Source organism: Malus sylvestris, chromosome 7 (genome assembly GCF_916048215.2).
Source record: "Malus sylvestris chromosome 7, drMalSylv7.2, whole genome shotgun sequence".
NCBI lineage: Eukaryota > Viridiplantae > Streptophyta > Magnoliopsida > Rosales > Rosaceae > Malus > Malus sylvestris.
The window spans coordinates 14,098,269-14,112,789 of NC_062266.1; the positions used below are offsets into that span (position 1 = coordinate 14,098,269).

General features: G+C 39.5%; 1 protein-coding gene across 14 annotated transcripts in view; it reads left to right on the forward strand.

The window, feature by feature from the left end:
- LOC126628584 (methionine aminopeptidase 1A-like) overlaps positions 1-14,521 on the forward strand; it is a 93,509-nt gene that overhangs the window by 4,663 nt on the left and 74,325 nt on the right. For 3 of the 14 annotated variants that reach the window (XR_007625493.1, XR_007625492.1, XR_007625489.1), the window contains exon 16: positions 105-241. Coding sequence is in view for 1 of the 14 variants with exons in the window: in XM_050298326.1 (XP_050154283.1) it covers positions 105-182 (78 nt within the window). In the remaining 13 variants the exon portion in view is untranslated. Of the gene's footprint in view, positions 1-104; positions 532-768; positions 821-1,093; positions 1,150-1,234; positions 1,277-1,821; positions 1,921-2,401; positions 2,476-2,558; positions 2,629-2,714; positions 2,781-2,873; positions 2,963-3,481; positions 3,619-14,521 lie in introns of those variants that run through there. The other 11 variants (XR_007625483.1, XR_007625482.1, XR_007625486.1 and 8 more) reach the window with 11 other exon arrangements.

Here is a 14,521-nt window from a genome sequence, read left to right on the forward strand (position 1 = left end):
AGTCCGAGTTAATCCTTGTTATTCACATTTGTTTGCTGAATTGCTATCTATACGATGATCTTGTATCTCTAATCTCATGGTTTATTCTTCCTACACATGCATAGGTGACAGAGACTGGAGTTGAAGTTCTTACAGCTCGGTTGCCATCATCACCCAAAGTGTTCCCTTGGTTAAATGCTTAATGACTGCGTCCGTCTTGGTTCATCGAAAGGGGTGAACAGACATAAGGATGTCATTCATGGTAATCATGCATTAGTAAGAGGAGAAGAATAATCATTTGATAATGTTACTTCCACTGCCTCTTCTGCTGGGTCAAGATATCATGTGTGTAACTTACTGGTTAATATAGTTAAAGAGCTTAAGTTTTGGTTAAAGAGCAATAATTTGTTTTGGTCGTTTTACAAGAGTTGTATGAATCATTCATAAACAATGGTCATTGTGAAGGAATTGTATCGTGTCCAACATGTATGATGCCCAACAGCTTGTGAATTTCTACAGTTTGCATTTTGGGAAATATTTTGTGCTAATGAAGCAGTGTGAGCCTTCTTGATGCCGTATTATTTCACTTTTATTATCTGTTGTACTTTCAGCACTGCAAAAAAATTAACATTTGCTATTTATCTGAATGTGAGACAATGTTATTATACCGTTTTGAATATGTTCAAGAAGAATTTTCTGTGTTCAGTTTAAATTTTAATTAATCTTGCTATGGCATGTAACTCTTAATTTACTAATATTATGATGTTCTTGTCATAATCGTTTTGTTAGATTGCAAGGGAGGTTTTAGATGCCGCTGCTCGTGTAATACGGCCTGGTATCACAACAGATTAAATTGATCGGGTGGTCCATGAGGCTACTATTGCTGCTGTTATAGAATGAGTTTCCATTTTATTTAGAATTTCAATTACTATGTTTCATTGTCTATTATTGTAATTGTCTATGCCTTTACCTTTCAAGTGTATGGCCAAACCTCATTGATCTGTCATATGCTTTGGAATGGCCATGTGGTTATAATCATTACTATCTGCATTTTTATATTGTTCAGAATAAAAAATTGTGGGTGTAATGATGTTTCACTTTTAACTCAACGCAGGTGGATATCCATCTCCTCTCAACTACCATTTTTTCCCCAAGTCTTGCTGCACGTAGGTACTTTTTGCGTAAATATTTTTGTGAAGTTTCTTGAGATTGTGTGGTACTGACCTTGCAATCTTGTTATCTCTCTTCATTGCAGGTCAGTCAATGAAGTAATTTGCCATGGTATTCCTGATGCCAGGTATGCGTATGAGATTTTTTTTTTATTTGAGATTTTGTTTTTATTTTTGTTTGGAGGATAGTATTGAAAAGGAATATGGACATACTCTTACTGTTGCCTATATATGTATTTATTGAAAACATTTGTTGGTGTATGTTGTAATTTTGTTTCTTGCCAGTTCAGTTTTCGGTCCTGAAATACTATTGTTATGGAACAACACTTTGGTAACTTTAATGAACTGGCATGAGTTTGTATTGCGTTGGGGTACATTACCTGAGAAAACGCTTTGCTTTTTGCCTGCATCTTTTTCTTTGTGTTTAAATTGGTCCAGAACTTGAAATTTGTGTCTACTTTAGAATAGTAAAATCCCTTGGTTTCTAGCATTATGACCTTTTTATGTTTAATGTGAAACTTTTGCTCCAGGAAATTAGAGGATGGTGATATAATCAATGTTGATGTGACTGTATTATAAAGGCGTCCATGGTAATTTGTATTCTAGACATTAACATGTAGTTCAATTTTGAAAACACGTGTTCTATTCTTGAACTGCCGAACTCATATTGCAGGTGATTTAAATGAAACATACTTTGTGGGAAATGTTGATGAAGACTCTCACCGGCTAGTCCAATCTACTTATGAGAGCATGGAGAAGGCAATATCCATCGGTACGTGCACAGTATGATATACCAATTTTAAGATAAATATCTCTCCCTGATCTCCCTTTTTAACGCATCCATCACTAATTATTGCTTTAACAATCATGCAACTCAATTATATCACTGAAAGTCATCACACCTTTTATCAGCTACCTAATATTCATTTATATGGTATACTAATCGTTTTATCTGATGTGCTTTTTATTACTTTTGGTACCATGGAAGTTGTAACTTGTAAGTAATCATTGTTAAAATGTATTTGTGGTTGTGGTTGTGTTTGCGTAATTGTATCATTAAATTCTGTGAAGATTTTTTAGTTATAAGTGCAATCTTGTCACCTGACCTGATGGTAACTGAAATGTTGAAAAGTCAACCTATTTAACCCCTATTTGAGAGTGCACTCTGGTAATTTCAATCGTTGTTAACAAAAAGCATAAAAGGGAAAGTATATTTCTAATTTATTTATTTATTGATTTTTGTACAAGTGCAGTAAAACCTGGAATGCGATTCCGTGAAGTCGGTGAAGTCATTAATCGCCATGTAACAATGTCGGGATTCTCTGTGGTAATTTGTAGCTTGAGTTTTGAGTTGTGATGCAGTTTCAATTTTAACAAATCATGCCTATTAATTTTGTATTGCACCAACAGGTGAAATCATATTGTGGTCATGGTATTGGGGAGCTTTTTCATTGTGCACCAAATATTCCCCATTACACAAGTATGTTCAACAAAGAAACTTCTTTATATCTGAATTACACTTTTTATAGCTTGCACCTTTAACATACATTACCTTAACCCAAACAGGAAACAAAGCAGTTGGTGTAATGAAAGCTGGACAGACTTTTACAATTGAACCCATGATAAATGCAGGTATATTTCAAAGCTTGTTTTATGAGCACTTGGGGGGTGATATGTTCTTTAATTGTTTGCTACATCTTAATAAAATAAATAAAACATGAACAGGGGTTTGGCGTGATCGGATGTGGCCTGATGGATGGACAGTTGTTACAGCAGATGGCAAGCGCAGTGCACAGTTTGAGCACACACTTCTGGTAACTATGCAGTTTATGTTCTATGTGTAGCATGCTTTCAACTTCTGCAACGGTGACTGCATTATAGTTATTAGAAGTGCTTATGCGGTTTTAATACTCAAATTCCATGGAATGATCTGTACATGTTCTTTTAACATTTCTTCCTTATGTTTCTCATAATATCATTAGTGAGGTTTGTTCTAGGGTATAAATCAGTCAGCTCATTTGTGTAAAAGAAAATAAATAAGTCTTCTACTCAATATAGTAACGATGGATAATACTCGATTATTGATGGTATGAGGATAGTAAAGGTGATAGAGATCTTTGCAGCGGGAGATTTACAGGTTTTAGATATCAAATTATCCCAACATTGAATTGCAATGCTATGCATCTATTAACAAATACACTAAGTAATAGTTGACGTTGCAAGGATATTAGTCCGAGTTACTCCCTGTTATTCACATCTGTTTGCTGAATTGCTATCTATACGATGATCTTGTATCTCTAATCTCGTGGTTTATTCTTCCTACACATGCATAGGTGACAGAGACTGGAGTTGAAGTTCTTACAGCTCGGTTGCCATCATCACCCAAAGTGTTCCCTTGGTTAAATGCTTAATGACTGCGTCCGTCTTGGTTCATCGAAAGGGGTGAACAGACATAAGGATGCCATTCATGGTAATCATGCATTAGTAAGAGGAGAAGAATAATCATTTGATAATGTTACTTCCACTGCCTCTTCTGCTGGGTCAAGATATCATGTTTGTAACTTACTGGTTAATATAGTTAAAGAGCTTGAGTTTTGGTTAAGGAGCAATAATTTGTTTTGGTCGTTTTACAAGAGTTGTATGAATCATTCATAAACAATGGTCACTGTGAAGGAATTGTAACGTGTCCAACAGCTTGTGAATTTCTATGGAGTTTGTGCATTTTGGGAAATATTTTTGCTCGCCACCCTTTTAAGTGATTCTGTTGCCAATTTCAAACACATATTGCAATCAAAATACGATGCAACTCGGGGGCAGAGACCGTGGAATTCAGGAACAGTCTTCATCTTCATCATGTTCAAATTTGTCATTTTCAAGCACTGATGAGGAATCACTATCATCATCATCGCCATCATAATCACCATCTTCCGTCTGTTCATACGAGTTAAAAATCTTCTGGGCCCACAGGTAATACATGAGTTTTCTTGCGTCGTCGTTAGAAGCCATGAGAATATTAACTAGGAACTTAGGCTTTCTGTACTACAGAGACCCCCTATGTATGTATTTATAGGGCAGGGGAGGTGACACTTCTGTACTTAATGAAACCTAATCGGACTAGGAGTCTCGGACTATTAATAGTAATAGGAGTGGGGTTTCTTGTTTGACAAGTTTCCAAATCCGACATGCAAACGGTACCACAAATTATGGGAAATTTTACTTACTATTCTTACATAATAATAATAGGGTGAACTGTCGATTTTGTCTTTAAAATATCATGTCAATGAAAATGAGGTGCCTGAATTATTTTTTCGATAAAATAAGTCTTAGAATTCATTAAAAATTGCTAATTTCGTACCTAATATTATACTTAAAGCTATTTTATTAATTTTTTCATCAAATTAAGTCACATGACATATTTTAGAGGACATTGACATCATTTTCTTGCCTATAAGCTCTTAATGTTGTATATAGGTTACAAATCTAATGTCTAATTTACCCTTCAAAGTTAATTCCATATACTATTTTTCTAAAAAATTATGTCCTTAAACCATGAAAAACTACCAATCTATTCTCGAAAGTGTATCACATGCAAGTCACATGATTTAAATTGATGAAAATTTGAATAGAATAGATTGAAATTTAATATTAGGGATGTAATGGGTAATTTTATTAGTTTGAGGACGGATTTTTCTAAAAAAAGTAATAATTTAGGGACTTAATTTTTAATAAGGTAATAATTTAAGGACTAAATCAACAGTTCACCCATAATAATAATTGCTTGGGACAAAGGTGGGATAAAGTAATTAGAACAGCTGATAATTGTACAATGAGAGGCTATTCTAGTTTTAACCTTTAAGCAAATAAACAGTTCTGAATATGAAAGTTGTACAGTGAAAACACGTCAATGGTAAATAATGGACAATGTGGTATTGTTTATTGTAATTAGCAGCTTGAGGCTACAATGCGGGAGGCTAAAATTTCTAATTTCCTTGTCCTTGTAAGTATATAAGTCAGTCCTTATCAACCACCGTGTACTTTCCTTTCAATTAACGTGAGCATGCATACAATAAATACAAACGATTTTGCCTTAATTTCCAATTTCTTTTTGATAGAATTATATTCGGGGGTGGATATCAAGCCAAGCTACAAAACCGATCGGCCATAATTAGGTATCAAACTTGTTGTGGAGCCTAAAATAATCTCAAAAATATTAGAATCTGACACGTGGACTTTTGTTCAAGAAAGACTAGATTGCTCTAATTAAATGAGTAGACTTCTCAGATACTCCCACACACAACTCAGCACCCCTAAAGGTCCAAGCAGCTGAATACGATTGCTCACAGCTCACTTGCCCATTGCAAGGAAAAATGAAAGCATTAAAGATGAGGAATAAATACCCAAATCCTATCTTTAATACATTTCCAATTAAAGATTGACTCCATTAAAGTAAGTAATCCTTATTTAAATCAATTAGGGATATTTACACTATTATCTCAAGATATTATTTCATATTTAATATCTTGAGAATATTCTCTACATAAACCTTGGCCAATAGGATGTTGTCATGTGTATGGTAAAACCCTAACACCATGGCTGACCCTTCCTCTTATAAATACCTCTATCTCTACCAAATTTCGATAAGTTTTTGCAACCCTTAAAAGCCCTAAACACTTACTCTTTTAAGAGAAACTAACTTAGACATCAGAGATTCATCGACCTAACCTCTCTCCTCCATGCCTTATGGGCACGTGAGGCTTAGGTCTTTTATCAAAGGTGTTGATTGTTTTGCAAATGCATTTTCGTCAAGACTAAAGGCGGAAATTTGCATCGACAAATTGGTGTTTTCGTTGAGAGCTGATTCAAATACTCCAAGATGACTCTCGCATTTGGTTTCTTGAATTTTCTACTAAGTTGAATTCCTCACATGTTTATCAATTAATTTTTCTTAGAAAAGTTTATTCATCAATCCCTTAGAAAGGATACAATGGTAGGAAATTCAGAAACTACGACGACGTACATTTAAGGATTTGGACAGGAGAACGGGGACGAGGAGCGTCATCGCTGCGGAGCCACATTTGTCGTGGCCACCACTTTGCAACGCACAACAAGGACCACTGCAGCAGTAGCCCAAGTTGGAGCCTAGACGCGTGCGACAGTGGCTCACCATGCTGCGCAGGAGCCTACGGCCTAAGGGCCAGAAGGCCTACAACGTGGTAGTTACAACAGTAGACTTAAGCTAGGAGGCCCAACCCATTGCAACAGCCAAGCTGCGATGGCAGCTTAAGCCAGCGAGAAGCAAGCAGTAGCCCAGCAAGTAGAAAGGGCTTACGGGTAGATGGCCTAAGCCCAGCTCGCCACCAACCAAGCCAAGCTCACCACCAAGCAACGACCCATGTTTATGTGCTGGCCCATGGGTAAGAGGCCCATACCACATCAGCTCAAGCCGTTAGCCAAGTAGCTCAAGCTGTAGCAGCTTGAGCCATAATGGCCTAAGTCTAGAACCAAGCCCACTTCGTTGCAACAGCAGCCTAGGCCTGCAAAGAGCATGCGCCAGTCGAAGTTGCGACGCAAGCAGCGCTAGCCCAAGAGCAGGAGGCCCACTCGCAAGCACAAATGGCCCCAACACACAGCCCAACCAGCTAGGTAGGTTAGCCCACCCTGAGACCTGCTTCTGTAACCCAGATTGGCTCAAGGCTATTTTAGGTGATCCGAATTCCGACCATCAGATCGATGATCAACCCAAAGGTATTTTCACCCTATTTTTCAGCAAGTATGCCCGCTTCGGGCCTAAGTTTTGAACTTGCAGTTCATTACGCTTCCACCACATATAGAGACACCTATCATCTAGACTATTCCACTCCAAATGGCGAACATCACTTCGCCAGCAGGTTGTCGACCTAACCAACACCCTCGCGTAGCAAACCACCTTGGTGAATCAGCTTTTTGAGCACATTGAGGCACAGTGCGCCCCATACAAGGTGTCCCAAAGCAGGATAAGGGCAGATGATTGTAACTTTTTCCAGCGACGTCCTGGCAGAAAGTCGTTCAGCCTGCCACGAACCATGTGTTCGGGTAGTGTACACTCTTGACTTGGCCCTTAGAAAAATGTCTTCTTCTGCCTTAATGCACAAAGAAACATTCATTCTCGACTTAGCCCACGAGTTAGTGTGCATTCGAGGTTCCAATAGGCTCTTTGGACATTTTAGGTGAATCGTCCATATAAGGTTAAACCCACAAGGAAATCCTAATGCTAGGCATTAGAGTAGGCATCTGCAAGATAAATCGAGGAGAGCATGAGAGCATTTCAGCAAAAATTCAACTGGTAACCCCGGCTAAGCATGACTACGAATAGCTTGCTCACCAGCCAGAAATGAACCGCATGCACCGCAATCGTGGTGCAGACGAGTAGGACATGTGGAAGAGCAACATAGATAGAAGGTCAACACTAAAAGCAGAGGCAAATCCATAAGGAAGTATAAAGGCTCGTAGCAGAGCAGCTGCACATATTCTAGAGCATTGAAACCATTGAAGAAGCTTAACCCCGTTAGAAGCACATCCAAAAAAGATCTGAGCAACCCTAGATATGAAATCCCTCACTACTTTAAAGGAGAGCAGCAACACTCAATCATTTCCTCTCACGACCTAACCAGTGATGCAAGCTTTTTTTTCATGATGATTAGGAATACGCGACGAGATAGACGAAGTGCGAGAGAACATTCTAAGACTTGAAGAAGTACCTAACATGACTTCCTCTACTATCCAACCCGGACACAGAGGGGGACTTGTACATCTATCTGGCGGTATCTGAAGCAGTAGTGAGCTCTACCCCTATACGAGAAGAGCTGGGGGCTCAACTACCTGTATTTCACAGTTAGAAAGCTGTACTTTTAGACGCATGCAATCATTGTCATGACCTAGTATTTCATACAATCTAGACACGCTATGATAAAGGTACATACATCAATATACATTCCGACGAACGCAACAACTTAGCCCAAAGCCACGCTGGGGGCAGATGAGCACTAGAAGGATGCATCAACTTAACCTGTAAGAGAGTTCCTTCAACTATCGGGATCAGAAGCATGCCTAGTCCTCATTACCTAAACGATTCCATATATGGAGCAGCCCAACGCCAGTAGTCAAGCACTGTCTCCCGCTGCGCGCAACTTAGCCCTATAGCGGCCCAATACTGATAGTTGAACATTACCTTCTACCGTGCATAACATGGCCCAGCCGGCCTCAACTCTTTAGCTTTTAGCTATGCCTATCATGCACAATGGTTGCCAACCATAATAAACTTGTCATGAGGCTCTCCGCAGCGTCGACCAGGCTAACAACGTTCCAAGCTTCAAAACATCCAACAATGTAGTAGAATATAAGGCTTTACCAGCAGCCCCTGGCTAGTGAAAGACTTAGACGTGAAAAAGCTCACAATCCATTCAGATTCATTCACAGCGACGATTTCTATGCTCTCCAGTGTGAGAGGGTTATTTCAGTTATCCAGTAGTCCAGCTTTCTTCAGCTACATTCACAACGACGATTTCTATGCTCTTCAGTGTGAGAGGGTAAACCAATCCCCCGACACCCATCTGCTTATGCTCTCTACTGCGAGAGGGTAAACTAATTCCTTGACACCCATCTAGGTTTGCTCTCCAGTGCAAGATGGTAAACCAATTCCCTGACACCCATCTAGGTTTGCTCTCCAGTGCGAAAGGTTAAACGTATTCCTCGACACCCATATGGGTTTTCTCTCCAACATGAGAGCGTAAACTACTTTAGAATATCTAAATGTGGATGGGTTGTTAGACTACTTAGTTACCCTAAAATCTTCGACTACTTACTCTGGGACACTTCTAAAATTGGCCACAATAAATTTTTTCCTAAAAAGACTTAGCCGATTGAATGATTCAATTCTGCGGGAACCTAGGTCTTTAACCATAAAAGACGCTAAGTGCAGGATCCCTGCCTATGAAAGATTCACGTGACTAGATGGTATGCCCACGACGTACAATCTTCATGAATGTAACTCAGATATAAAGTGTTGTAATACTAGTCAAGCAACTTGCATAATCAGTTTCAATTGTTGCCCAAGAGATCTGTATCGAGCTGGGTGTAACTTAGAAGATCAAGGGGCCAGCAACTCGGAAGGATACGGCCACTGAGTTACGATTTCACATACAACGCCTCTGAAAGCTAGGGCTAATGCCTAAAGTGGTCATGCAAGTCGTTTGCTTCTTAAGGAAGACACCTGGCCGATAACCCAATGACTGGCTACCCTTGGTAATCTGTAAACCGAGACTTACACCTACTATGACTACACGGACCTACCTGCTTATTTAAAAGTAGCACTTCTGACTGACGGGTTATGATTTAAGTTTTACAAGAGTTAAAGCTGAAATGTATAACTACAGTGGCTACGTGGATTCCTCTATTTTATACGAAAAGCATGTGTATGGCCACTGGCTCTATAAGTTAGAAATTTCACAACATGCCTTGGGAAGGCCAAGGCTCATGAAGCTGTTAAAGCCGAGATTCACAACTATAGCAGCTATGCGGACTTGTCTGCTTTCTACGAAAGCCACAAGTGTGGCCGCCGGCTCTATAAGTTAGAAACTTAGCATATTTTCTCTTGCACGTAAAGCTCATTGAGCATCAAAACCAAGACTAAAGCCTAAAGTGATGATGTGGGATCGACTGTTTCATTGAAGTAGCTAACCCAGCAGCCCGTCCTACGAAAAATTTTTGCAAGTCGCCTCAAGCAGGCAAGGCTCCTGAAGCCCCGAAGCTAAAACTAAAACCTAACTGATGAGTTGGGATCGACTGCTTCCTCGAAGTAGCTTGCCCAGCTGACTGTCTTGCAGTAAAGTTTTGCAAAAGATATCGCGAAATAGCAAGGATGAAGCAAAGCAAGGAAAATTGTTTATTAAATTTGTAGCAAATTGATAAATCAGCTTGAAGGCCAACAAGGTTCAAATAAAGCAGAACGAAAAGGAAAATAAGAAAATTCCTAAGTTTAAGCAAAAAGACTACTCATTAGCAGCTTACATAATCATTGGTTTCTCGACTGCCACGCCTTTAGCAAGCACACCACTCTTAACAGCCAAAGCTTCCATCATCTCATCCTCAACCGCCTCTACCAAACCCTCAGCTGCTCTACCAAAGGCAACCTTAAACGAGAAGTCAATCAGATCAACTAAAGAAATGAAGAAAGTCTCGAAGTCCTTCTCGGAAAATTCATAATTTGACAGCCTACCCTAGATATGGTCTACATAGCCAAAATTGTAAAAATTGACCTAAGATGAAGCAAACACCACTTATGATCACATTTTCTCAAGGAGTCGAGCAACCTATGGTGATAACTCAGTTGCTCCACACCACACGACACACCTGACTAGCCCATGTCAGATTCAGGCCCCTAGAGGGAGCTCGAGCCCCATGGTTCACTTTGCATTGTGCCCTAGCGCCTCAAGTCGTAACCTCAACTACATAGCTATCTTTGGCTCCAGTTGAGTTGAGCAGCCCAACTCGTGGCCTCTACTATGCCACCTCTTCGACCCACACCGAGCCAACTTTTGGCCCTTGCATGTCGACGACTGTCCTTAGTAGCACGACCCCAACGACTGCCCCGCGGCAGCACCACCCAAAAAGACAGAGAAAATTACCTTTTTCATACCTTGGTGCAGCACAAAGAAGAAGAACCACGAGAAATGACTATTTGCAAGGGCAAGAGAAGAAGATAGTTAGGGGAGGGAGAATAAATTTCCTCTAATTTCTCTCTTCCTTGTTGGAATGAAGATTGTTCTCCAAATTTATTTAATCCCCTGCTTAAGGCAGAATTAATAGGTATTGGGGGAAATTGGTTTCCTTTTCCTAGAAGAGTCTATCTCCAAGTCAAAGAAGGAGATCTACATCAAATTGGAAAACAACTCTACACACCCATGCAGCTTAGGACTTCTACACCAATTGCCCATTTTCTACATGTAGCCTAGAATGTGTGGGGGCATTTGTGGAGCTTAAAATAATTTCAAAAATCATAGAGGCGGCAAGTGGACTTTTGCTTCAGAAAAACCAGATTGCCTTCATTAAATGAGCAGACTTCTCAGATACTCCCATGCCCTGCTCAACACTCCTAAAGGTCCAAGCAGCTGGATACAATTGGCCACAGTTCACCTGCCCATGACAAGGAAAAGTCAAAGCATTACAAATAAGGATTAATTACCCAAATCCTATTTTTAATACATTCACAATTGAAGATTGACTCCATTCAACTAAGTAATCACTATTTAAATCAATTAGAGATATTTACACCATTATCTCAAGATATTATTTCCTATTTAATATCTTGAGAATATTTTATCTATAAACTAGGGCCAATAGAATGCTGCCATGTGAAGGGTAAAACCCTAACACCATGGCCGGTCCCTCCTCCTATAAATACCTTCATCTCTACTATATTTCGGTAAGCTTTTGCTACTCCTAAAAGCCCTAAACACTTACTTTTTTCAGAGAAACTAACTTAGGCATTGAAGATCCATTGGCCTAACCGCCCCCTCCACACCTTGCGGGCTCGTGAGGCTTAGGTCTTTGATCAAGGATGTTGATTATTTTGTAGGTGCATTTTTGTCAAGACTGAAGAAGGCAGAAATTTGCATCGACACTTGCCACTTATGAGAGTTGAACATGAGAATTCTTACTTGTAAGTGAAAAGAGACTGCAAATTCAACAAAAACATAAAACAAAAAGAAAGAAGCAGCAAAATATTAGGGAGTGAACTAACGAAGTGATTTGTAAAGATATTGAAAGTTGGTTCAGCTAGCATACTACTTACAGAGTACAGAATCTAGCTTCTTTCTGAGCTTAACAGTAATTGCATCTACATCAACTAGTAAAAAGAATTACATAATAAACTAATTAAGTAAATAATATTTTTGCTGCTTTAATCGAGAGGATGAAGCCTCGTTGGTCCTGGTGGCAAAAAACTGAGGACTTTGCTGCAGTAAATAGGAGTGATCAATGAATCAGTCAGCTTACTCTTGCAAACACGACACTCCTTTGAAAAGCTGCAGATGTTCAACGAAGTGTAGAGACAGAGGTCAGCAGTAATGCCCGCAAGAAGTCACAATTGGATCTTGTGCCAATTTCAAACACAAATTGCAATCAAAGTAGAAAGTAAATCGCGGCGGAGAGAGTGGAATATGAGAGTCTTTATCTTGATCATGATCTTGATAATGGGTAGAGTTTGAATCATCCAAAAGCAAAGTGAAACAATCGCTTTTCCAGCTATTGGATTCAAGTTCTTATTCGTATGTGGTACTGGAAATATCGTTTGAAGGTTTATTAAATCCCATGCAAAGTTGATCAAGGTTATCTTTTGGGACTAGCGCTTCTGTGCACATATAGTGACAGTAAGGAATCACTATCATTCTGTTGGAACCAAGAAGTATGGACATTGAATATTGTATAATAAACTCAAGCACATGCAGCACGGGCAGCATATATTCTTGTTCTGTCAGCTTTCTATCTCCACATCATGTGTGGTCTTCGACAAAGACAAGCACGGGCAGCAACTCTTGAATATTGTACAATAAACTCAAGCACATGCAGCACGGGCAGCATATATTCTTGTCCTGTCAGCTTTCTATCTTCACATTATGTGTGGTCTTCGACAAAGACAAGCACGGGCAGCATGGAGAAGGTTATGGAGCTGTTAGTATTATAAGTCCTCTCAGTTTTTTATCTTTGTGTTGTCCCAAGAGTTTTGTATAGGGATGGGTGGTTGTAACCGGTTCTTTACTACTCATATATATGAGTTAGTTGTTAACTCTTAACACATACGAAAGACATATATTTTTGAACATAAAAATCTACATGGTATCAGAGCGGGTCCTTCTTTAACCTGTCTCTGGCCATTTCTTTCCGCTGCTTCTCTCCTTCAACCTTGAGCCATGGCTGAAGAAGATTCAGTAAATGTTGAGGATAAAACCTCCCGTAATTCTTGTTCAAATTTTTCAGACACTGAGGTTAACACCAATCAGCGTTTGTGTTCAGCCTTGCTGAATGAGTTCAACTACCTACCTTGGTCTCGTGCAGTTTCACTTGCTCTAGGAGGAAAAGGAAAAATTGGTTTTATAAATGGAAGCATCGAAGCTCCTGATATCACCTCACCAACCTATGAGACTTGGCTCTGCAAAGATCAATTCGTCATGTCCTTACTTCTCAATACTATGGAGAAGCATGTTGCAGAAATTTTTAGCTACTCAGAGTCCTCACAAGATTTGTGGAACTCGGTGAAGGACATGTATGGAAATCAAAACAATTATGCAAGGGTGTTCCAACTGAAGAAAGACATTGCATGCATTCAACAAAATGGGAAGTCCTTTGTACAACACCTTGGCAGGCTCAAAACCATGTGGAATGAACTGGATATGTATCTTCCACACACCACAGATGCAAATACGCTACTAAAGAGAGGGGAGGAAGATAAGATATACCAACTCTTGGGAAGCTTAAGTTCTGAGTACGAGGATCTCAGAAGCCATATACTTATGAGTCAAGAACTGCCAACATTCAAAAGTGTGTGTGGTATTGTCCAACGTGAAGAAGCTAGGAAGAAAGCCATGAATGGTGAGTCTAGCTCAAGGCCAACTGAAGCTCTAGCCTATGTTGTAAACCACAAAATATACAAAGGTAAGAATTCCCATCTCAAGTGTACCTACTGTAATGGTGTTGGTCACGTGGAAGAAAAGTGTTGGATCCTTCATCCCGAGTTAAAGCCCAAATTTACCAAAGATGGGAAGATGATTCCATCAAAACCTTCACAAACAAGCCATTTCAAGAGTCATCATGCAGCAAATGTCACCTCTGGGGGTTCTTTTGGATCCATGGACTTCACTACAAGTCCTGTGACACTTATAAAAGAATTTGTTGCGTACTTGCAAACCAAGGATCATGGGAATACTGCATCAAACTTACAAAAGGAGGATGGAGAACACGCTGCCATGCTGGGGCAGTTTGCAGGATTTCTTGCCAATAACAAATCTGCAGAACAAGGAGAGGTTTCAGGTATTCTCAATGCTTTCTCCACTGCATTACAAACAAGCACTGAATATGATTGTTGGATAATTGACTCAGGTGCCACTGATCACATGACAAACAAACTTTCAAATCTGCATAATTTTCAAGCATTCAAAAACCCCTCACTAGTGTCAGTTGCAAATGGAAAAAATGTGTCAGTTTTGGGTAAGGGAAAAGCTAGTATACTCACAAACAATAATGAGTCATTAGCCCTATATGTTCCCTCATTTCCTTTTCAATTACTTTCAGTAGGAAAGATAACAAGCTCCCTAAACTGCCATGTCATTTTCTCACCAAAC